The sequence below is a fragment of the Elaeis guineensis genome, chromosome 13, assembly GCF_000442705.2.
Source record: "Elaeis guineensis isolate ETL-2024a chromosome 13, EG11, whole genome shotgun sequence".
Classification (NCBI taxonomy): Eukaryota; Viridiplantae; Streptophyta; class Magnoliopsida; order Arecales; family Arecaceae; genus Elaeis; species Elaeis guineensis.
Window position 1 is genome coordinate 72,198,318 of NC_026005.2, and position 23,056 is coordinate 72,221,373.

Genomic DNA, 23,056 nt, shown 5'->3' on the forward strand with positions numbered 1-23,056 from the left:
CGATGGCTTGGGTATTGTGTTGAATATTTCCTTTCTTTTTCCATTTTGGAGTCTCAATCGGGTGGGAGGCTGGAAGCTAATTGCTTTTTTATGAATTAATTGAATCCCATGCATAACATTGGTTTTTTATTAGTGATACACTAAGGGGTGATGAACATACTATTTCTTTTTTTTTTTTTTGATAAATTAGATGACCTATATTATTCAAAAAAAATGCAACCGTGGATATCAAAAAATAAAATATTACTAAACTGAATTAGAAAAATATGCAAAGTTGTCTTAGGTCCTATATGATTCACCATATACAAAAGCATCCAATCAACAATACTATTTACTTCATAATAAATATATAAAATTGAAAAAGATAATAATAATCATAAAAGCGTTCAACAATCTTGCAAAAGAGGATAGAGCCTATTCACACCAGTATGTTAGTCCGAAAGTTATTTAATAATTGCCATTGAATCACCCTCTGAATAAATATATGAAACTCGAAGTATGTAAATAGCATAACACAATCCTTTCCAAGCAACCCACAACACTACCACCGGAACCGTAAAAGAACCGATGTCATTTCGAATAACAAAAGTTGCACCTTCCAACCGCCAACACATTACTATCAAAATTGATTTTGAAAAAATAAGATGACTCTTAAAAATAAAAATATTATTTAAAAAATATAAAAACTATAAAATAAAGCCACAAATCATCTCTACTAACAAAAATTTCTTAACAAATTAAAAAAATTCTCAAACCTAAATAGAAACCTCTAAATAAATATGTGAAGCTTGAAGCATAAAAATAGTATAACGCAATCCTTCCCAAGCAGCCTGCAACACTGCCATTGTAACCGTTGTATCAGAAATAGTAACACCACCATCGGCCGCAGGGAAAGAACCGGTGTTATTTCAAATAATAAAAGCTGTACCTCACAAACTACTTTGCTCCAGCACACTACTATCAAAATGAGCTTGAAAAAGTAAAATAGCTCCTAAAAAATATATATTATTTAAAAAAATACAGAAACTGCAAAATGAAAGTCACAAATTATTCCTACCGTCAAAAATCCCATAACAACAAATAAAAAAATTCTCGTATCTAAATAGAAACCTCTAAATAAATATGTGAAGCTCAAAATATATAAATTACATAACACAATCTTTTCCAAACAGCCCACAGCACCGCCATCAAATCCATTATATCATAAATAGTAACCCCACCGGCTGCCATAAAAGAATCGATTTCAATACACAAAAACTACATTTCATAAACTACTTTACTCCTACACACTATCATCAAAATTGATCTTAAAAAAATAAAATAACTTCTAAAATAAATATATTATTTAAAAAAATATATAAAAATTACAAAATAAAATCAGAAATTACTTTTATCATCAAAAATCCCTTAACAACAAACTAAAAAAATTCTCAAACCTAAATAGAAGCTTCTAAAAACTTAATCTTGCACTCTTTAACATTATGACAAATACATTTATTCCGTACCCACCAAATATGACAAGGAATCTAAGATATGACCTGTGCTTCCAATTTCTCCTTTTTGGTCATGACTAAAGAATCTTCCCTTAACAATATGGACAAATTCTTCCACGGACAAAGATGAAAAAGAATCAGCATTCTGTATAGATGACTGTCTCTAAACCTCAGAAGCTAATCTGCAATGAAGAAACACACGAGATAAAGACTCTTCATACTCCGGGCCAGGATCACGATACCTTTGGATATGATAACCACGCTGCAATAAAATATCACAACATGGAAGTCGGAAACATGCTAATTCCCACATAAAAAAAGCAACCTAAGGATAAACTTGTAGCTTCCAAATCCAAGCAACATTACAACAGGCTAAGTTCTAAAAAGAAGAGGGCGATAAAAGTCAGACACCTTAACAATCAACTCACAAGGAGGACCCCAGCCAAGTCTGTCACCATAGCCACCACATAATGGAATCGGCAAAATCCTCTTTTTTTTTTTGCTTTTTCTTCTTTCTATGGGCTTTTTTTTTTTTTTGGTGGTGGTTGGGGTTTGTTCAATCTGATGAGTGCACCTTCAATGAAAGACAATTGACCTGTCACCATAAGTTTTATCCTCTTTCACCAACATTTAAATCCTGCGACATAGAAATTGGATAGTATCACTGCACAAAACACATTTTAAACCTCCAGTTTTAAAAAGTGGGCAGTACCACTACCCATCAATAACCACCTGCTCTGAAAACTTGGTAGCATCACCGGACATCAAGCAGAGAAAATTAAGCTACAAGGTTATCATCAACTAACCAAACAGCAAAAATGAAAAGATATAATTGTGATGGTAGGTCATATGGTAGTACGAGAGTAGGTGGCAGTCTATCCTCAGTAAACACTTTAAAATTCACTAGCTTGGTGAAAGCAACAAAACTGAAGTAACAACTGTCATTGCTGCACACGAGAATTTACTCTTCAATGTACCATGAGTTAGCACTAACACAGTAACATATTGCATTGGGAGTGCTCTATAACAAATTTTCCTAGAATGAATGATACAAAACCTATGTTGGTTTCCCCATTTTCACCATTACTAACATGCCATATGCAAATCCAGATAAAGTACTACCAGTGAATTGATTGACAATTTTTTCTATAATCAGGGAATCAATCCTGCTATATAATACCTTCACCGTACACCATATAAGTTTCATTCACAGCAATCAGTGCAACTTCCTTGAGCATGCTTCCCTGCTACCAGCTCATCAAGTCTTTGCAATCAAACAATATTTGTCTGGATCATTCATGAGATAAATGGAATAAAAATGACTGACTTTAAACACATCATTTACAAGCAGACATTATAAAACATGGCAACTGCAAAATTGTTGATTACCTTTACCTTGTTTGACAAGGAGGGTGGCTCAGGTTGCATACCCGTTATTTACAGTTTATCGTGTCTCTTTATACATCATTTGGCCACATGTCATTTGTACAAGGCTGCTCCTCTCTCTTCCTTCTTCTTCCGGCACGATCTCCTCATCTTCCATAAATTCAGCACATGTAACTGAACCATGATTGAGCAAAATATTAGATTCCATAGTCTTGAATGCAGCAGCAACAATCATTGTAACTACTATAAAACACATGCTCTATGATTGTAACTGGCATCAGGATAAAGGATAATTTAGCAGATGATTTTTATCTCACCAGCAAAGGAATTAAGCTTGGTAGCATGAGAATTGTTCATTTTATGTGGATTTACAAAGCTTCACTTCTAATGATGCACCAAAATAGGGAAAAAAATCAAAATGAGTTCAACCAAATAAGGAATGAGTACTTATGGCACATTTTCATTTGTGACTGGAAAATCTTCACAATAAAGCTAAGGCCTAGATAAAGTAAAAGTTTGGCACATTTTCATTTGTGACTGAAAAATCAGCTAAGGCCCAGATAAGGTAAAATTTAGGCACATTTTCATTTCTGACTGAAAAACCTTCACAATCAAGCTAAGGCCTAGGTAAGGTAAAATTTGGTCATGTGAGTGAGACCTCTAGTAATACACTTGATGAGTGAAACATACTCCAATTTAAGATTCCCACAAGGTCATTGACTCCATTTGAGTCCTAGGCCTTCTCAAAGAATGCAAAAACCTCCACAGCAATAAGGATCCATGAAAAGTTTATACCTCAGTATGCAAGACTTTTGGATCCAAAACTGTTACTATCACCTAAAGTTTTTCTGAAGAGTGCTAATCCCTGTCAACCCATGGCCCCTGTATCACCAATATTAATAAACTATGTGAAGTGACACATTCAATCAATAACAGATAACAATTTAATCAAGCTTTTCCAACAATCTATCCTGATAAGGTTCACACTCATTCTTCAATACATTATGGACAGCGTACTAGCCATAAAAAATACTTCATTTGCCTCAACATCCCTGTACCAGATGCTGCCATTTCAGGCTAATAAATGTATGTGTACATATTTGTGAAACCATCAGCTCCCGCAACAACTCATGTGAGAAATGCTAATACGTACTTCCTCCAAAGCATTTAAGGAGCTCTATTGGTAATGACAATTATAAAAGCATCATATAAGTACTTCTGATCCGAGGAAAAATATGCTCAGTCCACTTTATCTTGGGGTAACATTAAAGAAATATCTTAAAGTTCTGGATGTGCCCTATACATTTTGTCAAGAAGAAGATGGACTTATCCTGTGATCATGACTGAATGCAGCTCCTTTTGCTTCAGTTACAGCTTCATGAGATCAGCATATATTTTAATTTACTTTCTACTGGAAAAGGGTATCTGAGTCCAAAGTTTAGATTGCTAAAGGAACAATACTCATCAGCTTGATCAACATTTATCAAAACTGTAGCACTTAAGATCAGTAGCATTCATTTGATATTTTTATTTCCACATAAACCAACATAGGATGCACTAAATCCATTTAATTATCTCTATTAATGCTTATACTTTGGTACATTAAGCTCCATCCATTTGAGAAGAATAGCATTACATCCCATGGATTCATAAATGATTATAATGAGACGGTATTATTGGTACTGTTCCATTCCAACATGAAACAGGCACCGGTTCAGGTGCCGAGAGACGAAACCCTGTGTAGCATTCATTTGATATTTTGATTTACATGTAATCCAAAAATAGGATGCACTAAATCCATCTAATTTACCTCCACTAATGCTAATAATTTGGTGCAACAAGCTCCATATATGTCTATTGTGGAGAACAGCAATACATCCCCCTGGATACATAAGCTACTGGAATGGAATGGTAAACAATGGTACCATAGCACTCCAATACGAAAGCAACACCGATTCAGGTGTGGATACACGAAAATCTGTTGTACCAATATGTATGTGTCCTAACAGTGCGGGTTGATGATACTGTGCCAACTGTACCCATGCATACTAACAGTTTTTCATTCTTTTGATATTATAGGTTTCATTATACACCATATATGCCAGTACCATACCATTAATGCTGCAAATGGGTTGGGTTGACACATGACCCGACTTGACCCAACCCATTTAGACCCAACCTAATGCATTCTTTAAGACCCATCAGGCTAGGTCAGGCTCAAATATTACTCTTTCACAGTTCATTTCAGATTTGAATTTCATATACTTTGACCCAACCCAACCCAATCCGTATGCTATATGGTTCTACCTTGGGTCTTCCTATTAGTTTCTTGACCTAATCCAAATTGAGCAAAGAAGTATTCCAAGTCATTTCTTCTTTCCTTTGGTAAGAGAAAAGTGCTCAAGCTAATCTCACTAAATTAAAAAGATCAGCTGTTAAGGTTATTAACCTCTTAAGGCAAATTACAGTTCTAGATAAACATTAGTTTGTGGAGTTTTGACCATGTTAGCAAACAATTTTTGTGGTAGTCAAATTCAGTTTGATTTAGAAGAACAAAATTTTCTTCATGAAATCCTGTTAGTAAATAAATGTAGACTTGGACATGAATCGGACCCAACCCAAACCTGAGTATCTTGGATTGGGTCATAGTCATACATAAACCCGACCCAATCTAAATGATTCCATGGACCAGGCCTGACCCATCCCGATCATCTACTGGTTTGGGTTCGGGTAATCGGATCAAATCAAGTCAGGTCAGGTCGGGGTCAAGCATGCCCCAGTCTAACCCAACCCATTAGCAGCCCTACATACTGTTCTATTGGGGAAAAAGTACCAGCTTGGTACCCATATTTAAGACCTCGTTACATCCTAACATAGACTAACTTGCCATGGAATGAAAGATGTAGAAGGCTTTGTAGAGGTTGAAATTCTCGCATGCCCTAATAATTTGCTATCCTTTCAAACACATTACCTACCACATTCAGAAAAAATATAGTGTCCAACCATATGCCATGGTTGTTACTCCCTTATGGGTCAAAAACTCAAAATAGCAGATTTTGGTGCTTAAACACCATAAAGAGCTTCTGCATTGTCACCTAAAATAGATTTATAATAATGTAACAATCTCCTACAGATAGTGAATATTTCAACTCCTTATTTAGAAACTTTGAGGCCCAGTATGGAAACAGAACTGGAAATTCCAGCATAATTTTCTTTTATCCACAATGGGTATATAATTATTTTGAGGGTAAGGCTAAAAAATTCTTCTTTTATGCACAGATTTTTCATCTCCAACTCATGACTACATTGTACCATACTACAATTGTCACTACAGTGATTCTTGTTGGTTCAAAGGCAAATATGCCCTTCTCTTCATGCTTAACTTTTGCTAATAAAGCGTGTTCTTGGCCATTTTGATAATCAGGAGGAATAGGAAATGTGAATAAACCTGATACCAGGAGACCTAAGGAACTGTTGATCCCCAGTTAACCAGGGATTGACTGAACTGTCAAGAATGAGCTATTCAACTCCAAAAAATAGCATGTTATCCCTTATCCTTGGGTAAGCAAGAACAGATGCCTTACTGAACCGTTAATCCTGCTTCCAAGCTAGGCTTTTAGACAACAGTTCCAATGGTGATAGAATTGGTTTACAACTTGATTTAGGTAATAAATGTAATTTTCAATGGCATTACGCAAGGTTTTAGGAACCGGTACCAAAGCCTGTACCGATTTCTGATCGGTACGGTATCCGACCATATCGATAATAAAAAATTAAAAAAAAAATCCCATTCAATGGCTAAAATAAAAAAGAAAACCAAACCGAACCAGACCAAACCGGTACCGTACCGGACCAAACTATCTTATATCAGACGGTTCGGGTCGATACCGCACCGAACTGACCAGTTCGGTCCGATTCAAACCATTTTTCGAAAAACCGGCCTGAACCGAAACGGTTCCCGCCAGTATGGTACGATACGGGGTGTACCGACCGGTTCGGGCCGGTACGGAATACCATGGTATTACACCTTTTAATCCATAAAACTCTAAATTCAGTTCATACTTTCGCTGTAAATTGATAAGTGATCATCCCTCTAGCGCAATTTTGTCATCCATTATATTCAACTCCCACATCTCAATAATATAAGAGATCTATGGATGAATGTGTTGGTCATCATTTCAAAGTGTTGACAACAAGAGTGAGAACTAGACGTTGATGAAATAGAAACGAGGAGTCCCAGATGAAGTAGCATATCTTTCAACCTTCAAGAAATAGTTGGAAACATAAAAACCTGTGGAGTATCCCATCAATTCAGACATTCACTTAAACATCTCAAGCAGACAAATATATGGAACAATCTCATGAAACTTCTATCTAGATCCCACAAATCAATGCATATGATCGAGTTTTCTAGAAAGTGCCTTAATACTTGTGTCGATTGAGTTTTCTAGAAAATGCCTTAATTCTCATCAGGAGAGCAAATAGAATGAACATAGAATAGATCAAGGTTTTAAATCCTATGGGATGAGGGTGTCCTGATTTCTCCATGGAATGAGCCCATCTTGTTGTCCTACCTCATCCCGATAGCAGTCCTGAAAGATATCCTCCATTTCTCTCCCCTTTTTTTTTCTTTTCTTTTTATTTTTTTTCTTCTTTCTTTCCTTCCTTTTCTTTCTTTTTCTCCTACATGCTTTTCTTTCTTTTTCTTATTCCTTTCTTTCTTTTTTCCCTTTTCTTCGCTTCTCTTTTCTTTCATCCTTTCTTTTCTTTTTCTTCTTTTGTCCTTTCTTCCATTTATTTTTCTTTATCTTCTTTCTTTTCACTCTTTCCTTTTTTCCATCTTTCCTCCATTTCTTTCTTTCCCTTTCTTCTCTCCCCACGTTGATGGGTTTTGGAGTCCTAACCTTTTCTCGGTCCAATTTTTTCACACGAACAGGATAGGACAATTGGGATGCCCCCCATCCCACCGAGACTAAAAACCTTAGAATAGACATTGACAAACCCAAAAGGAGTTCAGATGGAATTTTGTGTGTCGACAAACTTGGATTACTAATTGATGGAGGTTTCAGGTATTGTACTGTGCTTAACACCCTGCAGTATGTCATGTGAAAGCACATTAACAGCACAAATACAGAGATGCATGCCCCCACATCTTGCATGCCAGCCCAGATTGCTCCATGTTGGTGCAAGCTGGTCAAGAGCGATTCAAGTAAAAACTAGCCTCTTTTTTTTTGTCAGAAGGCATTGCACAATTGCACATGCACCCATATTGGTCCCTCCTGGTGCAAGCTAGTCAAGAGTGATTCAAGTAAGCACAGGCCATTTTGTTTGTTTCTCACACACCCTTGCATGTAGCTGGGCATGTTACAAACACTGCTCAGCTCAACATAGCATGGCATGATACATACCATGCCAGCAAGCAACCAGCATTAGCATGGATGGATGGCACGCTTTGATCCTTAGTTACAATTGTGTGCTTATAAATTAAATGCGGAGTTGTTGTTTCTTGCTTAATCCCAGCATTCGTAATAGGAAGCTCAATCAGCAAACAAAGCAAATTACAAAACCTACAAAAGCTTATCTTCCAGAATGTTCGAAATTCTCAAGATTCCTCTTTCTATTGGTATATCTGGATGCAAGGGAAACTGCTTGGAAAACTTTTTTTTGGAAAATCTAGTTTTCCATTTCTATTTGTTTGTTTCGTTAGAACATAGCAAAGTCGGAGAGCGTTTCTGGATAACTTTTTCATTTCAATAAAAAGATTTAGTTTTCCTTTTCCATTTCCATGGATTTCCATGCAACCAAACCTAATAGCCTATATAAATCAAATCCCAAATGACCTTTAAAGTAATCTTCAGCTTCCTATTCAAATATGGAACTGCACATCAAAAACCCCTCAATCTTGAAATACAGGGCAAAAGCCAGAGTGCTTCAACAATCCATGGAAGCAACACATTATAAAACGAAACCATTTTTAACTTCTTAGTTGACTGATGATTGTTGAGACACCATATTACAATTGACTTTGGCATCTCATTAAAATATTGAACTTCACTCTCCACTGGATAACTATAAACATACACAGGTTGATTTTTATCTCAATTCCTGTTCAATATATTCATAGTTCTCCCATATGAAGGGAGTTTAGTTAATGACAGAAGCATAAGTAACTTGAAGAATTTCACTCTCCAAATAATAGCTATGACTTATTCAAATTTTCTAAATATTTTTCATATTCACGGGCATCACATACTTTTCTTCAGTCAAAGGCCTATTATAAAAACCTCATTTTAAAAGGGTACTTCAGGTACCATCAACATCCTTCAACCCTAGCTACAGAAGACCTTAGGAACATAAGAATCTCTTTAGAACTTACAATTTACCAAAGCATGTAAGTCCATGATATACGTTAAAACTTTCATGTGGCAGTTAGAGGAACATAAAAATCCCTTTAAAACTACAATTAAGCAAGGCATACAGGTCCATGCTAGCATCTGAAGACTACATGTTAAAATTTTCATGTGCCAATTAGAAGGAAAAAAAATACATCAACTGAAGGTGAGCATTAGCCCTCAACCACATAAATATAGGTAGTAAAATATGTGTCAATATCACTTTTAATGGTTCACAAGACTATTCCACGCATTCTCTACTAAATCATACGAAAACTATATTATGATACAGTGTCAAACATTATTGAGCCACTAAACTTAGTTGAATTATTAAGATATACAAGCTTTGTCGTGCATCAAGTTATCCTCCATCAAAGTCCAAAATTAGGGAAATTTATTTTGAGTATAAAAGATATGTTGTATCTATGTTCAAAACACAAAAAAGACTCATTAATTTGGTTACTAAGGAATTCAAAGCCAGGAGTAACTCTGTAACATCATGGCTTCCTTAATTGGAGCCTCATGCGGAATCATAACAAAAACAAATTTGCCAAGGTAAAGCACACTATATTTTATAAATCAGATGCCTATAACTGATGACTGGCAGAAATCAGTCAAAAAGGCAAAAACCATCCAGATATGGGTTCATACATACATGTCTGTTGATTCCACAGAACTGCTGAGAGAAATATTATCAGCTAAAATCCCTGGGCTGTATGAAACAGCCGCTCTGCTCCAAAATAAATGCCTTATGTGCAGCCAATCTCTCTCATCAAGCCTTCAAACTCTCATGAAAAGATTTTTCACCACCAGCAAGTCTGTGTGTGTATGGTGGAGAGGAAAGGAGATTGCTCTAGAAGGTACTCCATGGTTATCAGTCACTATCTACATCTTGACATATTTGTCCACATAAGCCTGCAGATAAAAGGAAGTCAAATTGGTTTTTAGACAGATATTGGAATTGCAATCGAACACCTTTAGTCTTATATGAAAAGGAAAATCCACTATCAATTGACCATAAATAATTGGAATGAACAAACAAAACCACATAAGGATCAATTTTTGATAGCTATCAATAGTGGGGCACATTCCTTCTTAACCAAAAGACTCCAATCAAGTAAAGATCTAGATATGGAAATTGAAACCAAGACATGAATATTTCTTATAAGACTCTTAATCGATAATATTTAATCCAACAAGAAGTATCTTTTTTTATTTATCAAAGAATTCATACTCAAATCAGTAGAACACAACAGATGACTGGAGAAATATATAATGTTCAGGGAAAGATATTACCTTTGGGTGCAGAAGCTTGAAATACTCATATGAGATTTTCCTATTTAAACATATGCAATAAATAAAAAAAGAACATAACAATGTATGGTCTAAGCAATATGGACATACCATCACCAGCTTGGTCAGTTTTCGCTGCGACGACTCTACATATTGATTAATCTTTGCCTGTGTTTTGGGTATCTGATGACTCGGAATTGCACCAGAAACCTTATCCACTGTTTTCTTCACAATGGTCTTGAATGCCTCTTTGCTTATGTTTCCCTGTCTCCACAAAGGCTTAAGAACTTCCTTCACAAAATCTGCAAGGGCAATCTTGAGAAGTTTCAGTGACCTTGAATCCTTGCTCTTCTTCTTTCCAGGTGATCGAACATGGTCAATCTCAATTTCTCCTGCAGCAGTGTTCCCTCCTTCAGTTGGAATGACTGCACTGCAGTTTTTCGCATCCACTTGTTGAGGGCTCCCATTCTCAACAGCATCCACCTCTACATCTGTAGCCACCTCACCAAATTCATCAACTTCAGACATAAGTTCAGCACCTGTGCCATCTTTCTGCCTATTGTTATCTTCAACATCCAAAGACCTGGTCAAGCTGTTGATTTTTTGCACCATGCCTGTATCATTAGCAGCCAGGTTTTGCTCTTGAACATGATCTAGATTTTTGAGTGCGTTAGAAGATGGTTCGATGCTGTCAAAGAGTGGATCATATGGGACAGCAGATGCAGGATCCCTAACAAACTGCTTGTGCACATCAGCTAGCACTTCTGCAGAAGTTTCATGAGAATAACCAGCACCTCTTGGCAAGAATTGCTCTCCTGATCTTCTCGAATTTGGTGGCAAATCTGTCAACCTTGAACCACAACCAGCTAATGGCCCATGGATTGAACTGAATGAAGAATCAGATTTACTAGAACCAAACTTTAAGCTCACAGGCAGGTCTTCAAAAGTAGATGCAAACGGGTTGTAATGGGTTGAGATAGATGTTTTTGGTGTCCCAATATCAGACAGCTGAGGTAAATTCATGCCTGGGCCACCCACATTTGAAGGAAAATTCATGCTGGAAAGGTGTTGCTGGTCATATGAAGGTTGTGAATGAGGCAAATTCCTGACAGTAGGGAACTCTTCCCTAGAGGAAAACCCTGGGGGAAGATGATTCCCCAAGAAAGACTGTGATTGATTTGAAAGGGCTTGAGGATGCACAGCACTGCCATGGGAATACAAACTGGAAGAACTAAGCAGTGGAGAAGGAAATGGAATTCGAACATCATCATGAAAAGATTGATGATATTCCCCCTGTCGTAAATCTGAGATGGTTTGAGAACCTTCAGGTATAGGAGGGTGTGATAACCAATCTGCTCCATGAAATGGATGATTCTGCTGATTCCCCAATGGCAAAGGCCTCCATTTAAACTCATCCATATGCAAGGGAGGATGATGAGATGACTCCATTGACTGGAAAGGTCGAGGATGAAAATCAATTACCTGAGAACGAATCAGCTCCACCTGAGGATAGGGCCCCACAGAAGGCTGAGAAAAATAATTTCTAGGTGGCATAGTATTTTGCTGAAACTGCATGCATGAAAATTCTGTTGCAGGAAAGGGAGGCCTGCTGGGCAATCCATTCACATGTGGAGGTGGTGGCAGAGTGGGATATGACCACATGGAGATTGGAGGACACACACTTTGAGAATGGTAATCACTAGCCACAGGTGGTCGGTGGGAAGTTAACATATCTGAGGGCGGAGGCTGCGAGTGGCTTGTGACTGGTGGTAGGAGATTCTGTCTAGGATGTTGTGACGCAAATGGTGCAGTAATATTGTCAGCAGGAACGAAGGAAAGAGGATGCCCCTGAGGTGCAGGTAGCAGTTGAGATGGTTGAGAATTATCATCTGGCACCGAAAATCTGGCTCGTGGAAACTCATTCAGAAGCAACCTTCGATTCCAAGGCTGACTTGTAGGATCATGATTTGCATATGAATAGCTCACGGAACTTGAGTTTTGATACGTATGAGATACTAGAGCATCTTCTGAATATGGTGGAACAGAAGGGACCTGATTTTGAAATGCATCAGCCTGAACAGTTTGACCCGCTGCAAGAGAAAAATGAACAGCATTTTGAGATTCCAAAATAGCAGTGGAAGCACAAGTGACTTGAGAAACTGAAAAGATACAAGTTCACCTGAGTTAGCTTGTCCTGAAACAATTTCTTTAAGCAGCCCTTCAGATTTATGAGAAGGTGAAGAGTTGGAGGATTCTTGCAGAGGCTGAGTTGTTTCTTCCTTGACATCATTAATCTTAGGTGCCTCCTGCACTATTTCCATTTCTGTTGGTTCCTTCACTGGACTAATAATATCTTCGGAAGCCTGATCAGTGATTTGTTGTTCCCCTGTATCATTTTTTAAACTCAGTATTGCATCATCTGTCATAGACTCCAATGCAATTTTCTTACCCAAAATTCCATCATGGGTAATCTTAGTCATGGCTTCAGACAGTTTCTCATCAGTCTGCACCTCCAACCTCTTTGTTTCTTCCAGATTGACACTGTCGGATTTCTCAATATCCATATTTGTCACTAAACCCATAGCATGGTACTGATTTTCAGAAGCCAGACTATCATCATGCCCATCATGATTGTTAGAACCTTGTGCAAAGTCTGTACGATGTGGCTGCCTGTCCCTGTTTTGGCCAACATCCCGGTGGAGAAAACGACAAGATGCTCCATCAAAGCACCTTCCTTGAATAAAATTGAAACATTCAGGACGCTGATCCTGATCTCCTCTCTCAAAAATAGTTGTCTGCCTATAATCTGGCGGTGACTTACTCCTGCTCCTTGTAGAGGACAAGCTGAAAAAGAACAAAGTATATGAGGCATTTCAGACTGCACTGCATTTCACATGAACATCAATACAAATTCACAGATGGCAATTGCAACGAAGCATTTGAAATCTCAAATATCCAAAAATAATTTGACTAAACAACATATATACCAAATTACATAGAAAATCATGATATTGTACCTGCAAGATAGGCTATGTTTGTCTCTTCTCCTAGGACTGTGACTCCAACTCCAACCACTCTCTTGTGGTGATCGACTGCGACTCCAACTCCTCACCCTTTTACCATGTTTTTCATTGTTGTGCATCCCATCAGAGTCACTATCACCGACACCTTCTCTTACCAATTGCCCAAATTCATCCACATTTGGTACAGTAGAGTCCTGCTTTGCATCCCCTGAGTGAAGATTAGTGAATTGACAGTCAAGATTAATACTTTTGCCTCCCACAGTATTGTCCTCAGAAGGTTCACAAGTTCCAGTCTTATCATGCAGTCTTTCATCATGTTGGTCATGATTACTAAGATCAGACACATTTTTGATTGCACCAATAGGATCAGCAAAGATAACACCTGGTGGTGAAGATTTTTGTGGGGATGAGAAACCAAAAGGAGTAGCTTCTTTGGGCATTGCGGACAAAGAATAACTTGAATCGGTCTGCAATCTGGATCTCTTGGTCTCAGGAAGACTCTTAGGGCTAAAATTAAGAGGCAATTCATATACCTTATCCTTTTGCAAGTCTGACCTGCCTACAGCAGCTGATGGGGAGGTGCGATCAGGGTTGATGCTATCCACACAGTCTTTATCATCATCTTCTCCACTGTCATCCGAAGCATAACCTTGTATAAGCCAGAATGGGCTTCCATCTTTAACAAATACCCTTGGAGTTTCTTTAGTTTTGCCACAGGCAGCAGCTGGCACAACATTGACCCAGCTAGAATCTTGAGTTAGTGGCCTAACAGGCTGTTGCATGTTGTCATGTACAGCACACTCAACAGCACCAGGTAAAGGTCTGACTGGACTAACATCTTTGATAAATGAAGAGCCCTTTTGATCTGAAAAATAGTATCAGATTGATAATTTGTCTGAGAATAAAGTAACTAGTATGAAAACCACATCGATATAATCCCAGCCAAAGACAGATAAGTTACAGTGCGGCCATCATAAGAAAATGGGTGGCCCAATGCACAAGGCTTCCACCATTGTAGGGTCTAGGAGGGTCAGATGTCCACAGCCTTAATCCCACATGCAGAGAGGCTGTTTCCATGTTCCGAACCCATGACCTCAGACCTCCAAGTCACAACGGAGCAATCTTATGTTGCATAAAGGCACCCTCTATGATCATCATAAGAACATTTTAAAAATTCAAATTCTAAATATATGCAAGCATACAAAATACTAGGCAGTAGACATAGTTTATTAGAAAAATATAGAAAATCTTGTATCTGAAGAAAATTCTAAGACTACCTGAAATTTAATAGTTGTCGCCACCCCCCCCCCCAAAAAAAAAAAGCCTCCTGAACAGGTGTGCCTAAACTGTGGCATGGACATCCAATTAGAAGTGCCAGCACGTCAGCTTCAGGTTTGGTTTGGCCATGTCCATACCCAAACCCAAAATCTATTTGTTAGATGGCCAACCCGAACCCAATTAAAACTCTACACCCATATCCAATATCAGACTCAAAAAATGTCAGGTATCAGATCACGTGTGGGGTAGAAATCAGTTATATGGCAAGTTATTTAGCTATTTTAAGATCATTTAACACAACCAAAATGCTATCTCATGAACTGTCAAACAAGTAAAAAAATGATATTAAAATATAACAAATTAAATATTAAAAAAAAGGTATCTATTTGACTAATACTTTGTTATTTAAGCATCAATGCAATCAAAAGACTTGAAGCATGAAAAGAACCTAACAATAATCAAGCTCGATATAAACATTAAATCAAAACAAATTCATTGTAAAAAGACTACCATAAATGATATGGATAAGGATTTAGTAGAACAAGATGGGTTGCAGTCTAACTACACTTTGCTTCATTTTTCATTTATGCTTAAAAAGAAAAATTGATAGATACACCTACAAACATGAATTTAAGTATCTATATATATATATATATATATATATATATATATATATATATATTATTTATTTATTTATTTATTTATTTATTTATTTTATTTTTTTATGTGCAAGTTGCATATACATATGTTTGCATATCTGCATATATGGATTGGCCTTCTTGGGTATGGATTTACCTAACCCCAAACCCAACCCAATAAACTATGGGTCTGATTTCGAGACAGATCCAAACCAATAGTTTATTGGGTTGGTTTTCATACACAAACCCTATGTTTCAGGATGGTTTGGGATCAGGTTAGTGGGTTATGCCACAACATTCAATAGTAGAGAACTGACGTAAATTGTGTGGATATAGGGAGGAAAGACATTATTCTTAGACTGTTTGCACAATAAAGAGTAGACTGTAGATATTGGACATGCTTTTATTTATCATTGCATGCCAAACTTGTAATTGTAAGTCATTATGGTACAGTTAATCTTGCAAGTTTCAACTGATATTAAAACACAGTGACATGGTCAATATATTAAAGTATTGACATTGTAGACATTACCAAGCAGGATCTGCCCAATGGTTGGTATCCACTCTTCCTCTATGATGAGACATTGGGTTAAGCTTTCAGAATGCTGAAACATTGTGGGTGTAAAGCAGAAAATTCGGTAACTCTAAGGGTGCATAAGGCATTTAAAGAGTGTTTTTGGTAGTAACGGGATGTGAAATAAGCATGATATAACTCAAACACTGGTTTTATTAATTTATAGCAACACTAACAGTCTGGCAAATGTTGCAGAAAGGTCAAGTAGGACATGAGCCTCGACTGAGGTGAGGTGAGTTCCAGAAGAAACAACAGTGTCAGAGATAGGTCACTTAAGTGGAATAAGAGTTTAACAAGTTATGCAGTAACAAAGTGACTTTTTTGCAATTAACAAATTTTGATCTCCTACACTTTAGTTGAACACGGGATGACTGACACCAGCAATACCTTGTGAACCATGTGACCTGTGTCATCCCCACATATTTTGGCTTGCCTTTATTGTTGAAATGACCAAAATACCCATTTATTAGCCAAAAAACCACAAATAGAAGGGCATTTTTGTCTTTTAGCTTAATAATAATCATTGTAATGTCAGTTGTGCAATCGTTCAACGTAATCGTGAGCAGAGGATAAAATTGATTTATCTGAACAAAACAAAAAGACTTATCCACCTTGTCCTGCTTTATACAGAGTTTATTATACCGATACCCAAAACTCTTCCCCAAATTCCCCATCCCACCTCCAAACTAGGCCTAAAAAGGGAGCATAAATAAAAAGGATAAACAGGGGATATAAAGCAGTTCCTATTCATTAGTCAAGAGTGGGAAAACATGTCTCATTAGACTATACAGAAACAAGAAGAGGAAAACCGATGAATATCCAACAAATTTTTCTCTCAGCTGAACTTGAGATGACCACCACAGTTGTTGGGAGATCAAATACATTCCTTATTCTTAACCAATACCATTTTGTTTCCCTTATGAAGTATCCAGTATCCACCCTCATTAAAATATATCAATAGTCCCAAAATAAAGTGCCAAAAAATGACAGCATCTCCAAGAGATAAGTCATCTGAAAATAAAGCAGAATATTATAACCAATTCATGCAACAAAGGAATGAAATATGAAGGAATAAACAGATGAAACTATTATTCTGTAACAAACAAAATGGAACAAATTGATTTTCAAAGCAGAATATTCAATTATGAGGTATAGAAAAGGCAATAAGTAGAAGAGAAATCAGAATAAAGAGTTTCAAACCAATACCTTCACCTTCTTGCAGTAAGGATGATGGTCCTGAGCAGGATACAGTGCTAGACATTGCACCCTCCTGAATGAGCTCTGTTGTACTCTGAGGTGCTGGCTCTTCAACACCATCCCCTTCATTAGTTAGAGAGGCAGACTCTCCAGTCGCTTCTGTGTTTAATTTGTTGAAACCAGCATCATCACCAGGCAGGCAAACATCATCTAGATATATGTGCCATATGGTAAAAGGTTCAGTTTCGATGTAACAAAAAGCCATCGCAACTTTTTGACTAAAAAAGTAACATAAAAAACAAACATTAAGCACAAGTCCAAAAAAGTCCCACAGCTGATTTGATCTGTGTAATTGGAAGAAATTTAAACAAGACAAAATGAGAAGTACATGCAACAGAGCATCCACACATCGAAGAAGCAAAAAATACAGCCAACTGCCAAAGACATAAGCAGTAGCCTCACAACCGAGTATAGGGTCCAGAAGATCAAGTTTGGCCAAAATAAAGAATTAATGACTAAATGCAGCCATGAAAAGGCTGAGATCGATAGCAAGAACTCAGAAAACAACACAAAGCAGGCTTGTACAATCTAAATGTTACTATGCTCACAGCATGGAACGAACCAAGACCTGGGTCCATGCTAAAGAAGCAGAAAAGAATGAAAGCACCAGGGAAATAGTTGTTCCCAAAGAAGCAACATAACGGTAAATAACAGTAACTACATTCCATGAATAGATTGCCTTAAAAATGCCTGTCCACTTGCCTTGCTGTGAGTAATATGTAAAACTTACCTCAGGCTCTGACACTCCCAATGTTATTATGCTGAAAGCATGGAACAAAACAAAACCTGGTTCTCTTTTATTTGTCCAAACTTAGATCAGTCCTTTATTTCCTTAGTGTCCACTGATTGCAGAAAATCAGTAAGTCCAAGGACTTACTTCCTTTTCATTAAAGAAGAAACCAGCTTGCTAGATGATAATATTGATTAAATGATATCCATAGTTACCTAAAGCTTTATTAGGAATAATTCTAATATCCAGAGCCAATGTAAACCTATTGATCTTAATCAAGTCAGAGCAATAAGTAGTGACTGAAGAGCATTGGATGCTGGTCATGGAGCGAATACAGAGGATTTAAGTGGGTGTGACATCAACTGAGACAAAAGCTATTGCATCCTAGTAGAATAAAGGTTAGTTAAGGTGATCATATTAACATCAGCAAGTAATTAGAGTAACCATTCCTCTTTCTCAGACAGTAATAAAAAGGGAAAGAATTTTGGAAAGCAATCCAATAAATTCACAAATCAAAATTAGATATGGAGAAGTTTCTAGAAAATGAGACTTTAAGGGATGCATTAAATTCTAAATGTATAACAGCTGTCATTGAAGTGTCAAAGTTGGAACACTCACCAGACAAACTTAGAATTGTCAAAAGCCATTGAATAAATGCATCAAGCTTATCAATTGATATAAAATATAGATCACTGAAAATGCAAAGCTCGACTTTCAGCTTAGACACAGAACATAAGTAAATAAAACTGAATAGTCCTTAGGATATATGTTGGCCTACAGGAACTTATAAAGCTCCAAAATTTGTTCTAAAGATTGACACTAGCAAGTTCCCAAGTCACCCTTAAAAATCATCGTCTTCCTCCTCCCCCATTAAACTTTTACCTTTGCTTTCTTATGCACGAGCTGATAATCATCCTTCATCTTTTTTCTCTGTAAAAGAATTTTTCAGCTGAGTCATGACATTACTGATCCATATTAAGACCATGGCCTTGCGGTCTGGAGGAGTACTTGTGACTGAACAGTTGCCATTTCTGCATTCATCCAAAAAGCTAAACACTAGGAGCAACCAGCATGCTATTGTTAATTAGAAATGGAGCAGGAATGCTACTATGTCAAATTCGGTTTAGACTCACTCCTCCAATATTCATTTCAAACTTCTGAGAGTAGAGTCTCTCTGGAGATCACAAGTTCTAAAGGTGGCAAAAACAAGCTTACATGTATAAAAACAATTCAACAAAACAAGTAGTGCTTACCATATCATCCTTCTGCCTTGCACCCAGCAAGTATGCATCAAGATGCAGAAATGGTAGCACATGGCCGATTATAAAATTGCTCAAATTTTAAGATAAATGCGGCATAAATATAGCAGAAAATCATCTTAAAGATACCCAACAAGGAATGCAAGCAACAATTTTAAGAGAAATTGCCCACAAGCTTAAAATTTCAATATTCACATGACCATGTGCGCCAAAATCCACATACCAGTATAAAAGAGACTTGTTACAAGTACAGATATGAAAGGAAGCCGCACTTGTCAGTCACTGGCACGGCAAGTGACTATGCATGAAATAGCAACCTTTGGATATTAATTTTAATGACAACCAAGGATTCATGGATCCCAGAATTTGCAAGGGTAGAGAAGTGTGAAGGAAGCAAGAGATGTTCACTAACCTTCCATATCCATGTCCGATGCAGCAGGTGAACTCAATGCGTCTTCATTTTCCAATTTACCAGATGGCAAAGGACCCTTCATTTCTGATGGCCGGTCTGGATGTTTGTTTGATTCCATTTCAAAACAAAATTTCTTTTTCATCCACTGAAAATATTCATACCCAATGGCAGCAGAACTCCCAGGTGCACCTCCAAACAAGAAGGCAAATTTTGGATTCTTGGCCTCCTTTGTATGAGCCAAATTTTCAAATTCAGGTCCAACCTTTGCAATAAAATGAGACAGCACCTCAATATTCCGAACAACATCTTCTTCAATTGGCCTGGGTGGACATGGAGGGAGGTCTGCTGACACTTCTCCTTCCACTAGTGAAACCTTCGTTCCAGCACCATTACCTTCATGGATGGGTGAACTGCCAGATACAGGGGCACTATCAACTGACTGGGCTGGAGTAACTGGGGCATCATCAGGAACATGCTCTAATGAACAGGCCCCATCAGCTACAGAATCCATAGAAGGTGCCTCGGTACCAGTTGGAAGGTCCTCCATTGGAGGGGCTGGTGGAGGTGGTGAAGGTGGAAAGGGTGGAGGAGAAGATGGAGGAGGGGGAGGCAGAGGGGGTGGAAGGGAGGGTGGGTGAGCATCTCCAACTGAAGTACCTCCAAATGGCACAAATTGGGCATGTGTTACTGAGACAAAACTAGATGCAGGAGGGTGTGGAGGAGTTGGCACATGTTGAAAACTCGGAGGGGGCAGGGAAGGAGCCCTATACAGAACTTGTCCTGGTGAGGGGGGAGGTGGAGGTGGAAACATTCTTGGTGGTGGCGGCAACTGTTGTGGTATTTGGTTGGCATTCTGGCTTGACATGGATGGAGGGTAAGAAGGGCCTTGGTAGGCATAGGAAGGAACAATTGGGGCACTTCCATCGACCCGTGGAGGAGGTTGGTGGATGTAAGGCTGCCCCATTTGGCTATGTTGGATAGCCGGAGGGGGTGGCCCAGGAGGGGTTTGCTGGAAGGGAGCAGGATGCCCTGGAGGTGTTTGCTGGAATGGAGGAGGCGGCTGCCCGTGCTGAAATTGGCGGGCATAGTTCCCTTGTCCATACATCTCTCACTTTTAGTAATCTCTTCTTTAAAGTTCAGACACCATTTGGAGTTTCCTACATGATTAACACTAGAACCTTTCAATCGCTTGTTTCAGAAGAAAAGGACAATTTAAAAAAAAAAAAGGGGGGGAATTTTTTTCTCTATACTACCAGTAAAAGCTGCAGAAATTCATAAAATCGACCAGAAAAAAAAAAGGGAAAAGAAAAGAAAAGAAATTTACGCAAGGCTGGACACTACAAAAATGTGGAGAAGTAGAATAAAAAGGAAATCAATCCATGAGTTCGAATTCTATCAAAAAATACTCAAAAAGCACCAATTTTATCAGTATCTCCGATCATCAGTCGGCCAAAACGCAACTAGAACCCACTCCTTCGTCACAGAACAGTATCAAAAGCAAAATCTTCACGAAAATATCGATCAAAAACCATTCCTTTTACATCTAACGAACATAATCCAAAACCCTAACCCTCTAAGCCGAATCAGATGGCAAACACAGGGCAAGCACCAATAGTAGAAGCACAAGCGAACTCCATTGCTTCATAAATCGAACACCATCGAATTCTGAAACCAAAAGCATACCTTTTTCCAATGAAAACGGCGTACAGATCCACTGTCACATCATCGCCCCCAGGGGATCGTTCGGAGGCCTCAGGGATTGAGAAGCGAAACGGGGGAATTCCGATCCAAAAAAAAGCGAGGCCTTAAGGGTTCGGATTCGACCAACTCGAGCGAGGGAAGAATAAAACCTAGAAGATTTTTCTTTATTTTTTTCTTTTTTCCTCCGCTCTCCGTAGCCGCGGGGGTCGAAGTAGGAGGAGGAGTCCAGTGTTGGTTAATTGAAGGCGGTCTCGGAGGGGAATATAGTGGTGTCGGACGTGGAGCAATGAGATGGGCAGAGATCCACCGTACAAAATGAATCCAACGGTCAGGACTCTACTGGTCGGAATTAGTTGTCTGAACTAGTTCTACGTGAAGGCGGCAAAAAAAAAAAAAAAAAAAAAAAAATCTTAATATTATCACTATGGATATTGCGTAACACAGGGAAGCATATATTTTTATTTCTTTGGTGGATGGCAGATCATGGATTCCATGGTTCCTGGGGGAGAGTTGAGGGCGGCTTGGATTGGACCTAATAATGCAAGCTAGGGTCTCAGAGTTGATTGTTTGGTTTTGGAGGGGCATTCCACTCTAGTTATTAAATGGATCCAAAGTCAGACAATGTCAATGACAATCCGCCTTCTACTGCATAACATTCAGTGGGCAACTAGAGAATATACCTCCTTGGAAGCCAAATATATTTGTCAGAAGGCTAATAGAACTGTGAACTAGATTGCCTTTTATGTTGCGAATCATTCAGAATAGTTCTTATGGACAGAACTAGAGATTGTTTCGTGTGATTTGCGAGATATTTTATTTTTTCATTTTTTCGGATATATTCATGTATACTCAATGAGTATATCTCTTCAATTGCATATTAGGTAATAAATTTTAATAACAAGTATGTGTATTAAGGCATGATTGATATTAGTATTCAAGTGATGAATAGAAAATTTGCAGAAGCTGAATCTTCATTATATATATATATATATAACAAATAATAGATAGGGATTAGAGATTATAATAGATATATAATGTTGATACGGTAGAGACTTTGTATCTAAGATTTGAAGCTGTTATTGGCTGGAGAAGTAATGAATCCCCTCTTTCTGAGAGATGTTTCCTCTTTTCAAATACCTACATTTGAGACCTATGTGAGATAAATAATATAAATGTATTAGATTTATAATCTAATATATTATGCATTTTGAGTGCCATAAAATCATGATCTTTGGACTTTTTTGCTTTTCAATTAATAGTTTTTACACTCCTTGTTGCTTTTCCATTCAGAAACTTATCTTTGTTGTAGGGCTAAGAGCTGCAATTAATAAGTGATAGAGAGAAATTGGTGAAAGAAATTGATAGGCATTTACGTGAAAGAAATTGAAGAGTGCGCTTTGGATGCTTTGGATTTTGTGTTTCCATTCAAAAACTCATTCTTTCGCAGGCAAATAGCTGCAATTTTGTGGAGCCAAGAGCTGTAATTAATGAATGATAGAAATGTTACACCTCCAATTTTAGATTTAAATTAAAATAAAATTCAAGAATATGAACAATTATTGCATATCTACAGAGTACTATCTCCATGTAAGGCATCCAACCTAACAAATTTTCAATATA

General features: G+C 37.7%; 1 protein-coding gene across 8 annotated transcripts; it reads right to left on the minus strand.

The window, feature by feature from the left end:
* Positions 1-958: 958 nt before the first annotated feature.
* On the minus strand, positions 959-21,675 carry LOC105056082 (uncharacterized). 8 transcript variants are annotated; one of them, XM_029267852.2, is made up of 10 exons: positions 21,419-21,675; positions 19,736-20,892; positions 17,284-17,484; positions 13,582-14,452; positions 12,744-13,408; positions 10,676-12,654; positions 9,927-10,186; positions 2,889-3,053; positions 2,674-2,780; positions 959-2,130 (listed from the first exon to the last, which is right to left on the minus strand). In XM_029267852.2, exons 2-7 carry the CDS (start codon positions 20,838-20,840, stop codon positions 10,157-10,159), a joined length of 4,851 nt encoding a protein of 1,616 aa, XP_029123685.2. In that variant the 5' UTR covers positions 20,841-20,892; positions 21,419-21,675; the 3' UTR covers positions 959-2,130; positions 2,674-2,780; positions 2,889-3,053; positions 9,927-10,156. The 8 variants fall into 8 exon arrangements, with proteins under 8 accessions (XP_029123685.2, XP_073103676.1, XP_073103677.1 ...); XM_073247575.1 differs by having other exon boundaries at positions 2,883-3,053; XM_073247576.1 differs by having other exon boundaries at positions 959-1,675; positions 1,905-2,130; positions 2,674-3,053.
* Positions 21,676-23,056: the final 1,381 nt, after the last annotated feature.

Bases quoted from the DNA above. Each gene is read 5' to 3' on its own strand.
- LOC105056082 (XM_029267852.2), bottom strand. From the start codon at position 20,840: ATGTATGGACAAGGGAACTATGCCCGCCAATTTCAGCACGGGCAGCCG. The intron at 17,485-19,735 runs GTTAGTGAACAT...ACATATATCTAG, and splicing joins ATCGGACATGGATATGGAAG to ATGATGTTTGCCTGCCTGGT. The intron at 14,453-17,283 runs GTATTGGTTTGA...ACTATTTTTCAG, and splicing joins CTTACTGCAAGAAGGTGAAG to ATCAAAAGGGCTCTTCATTT.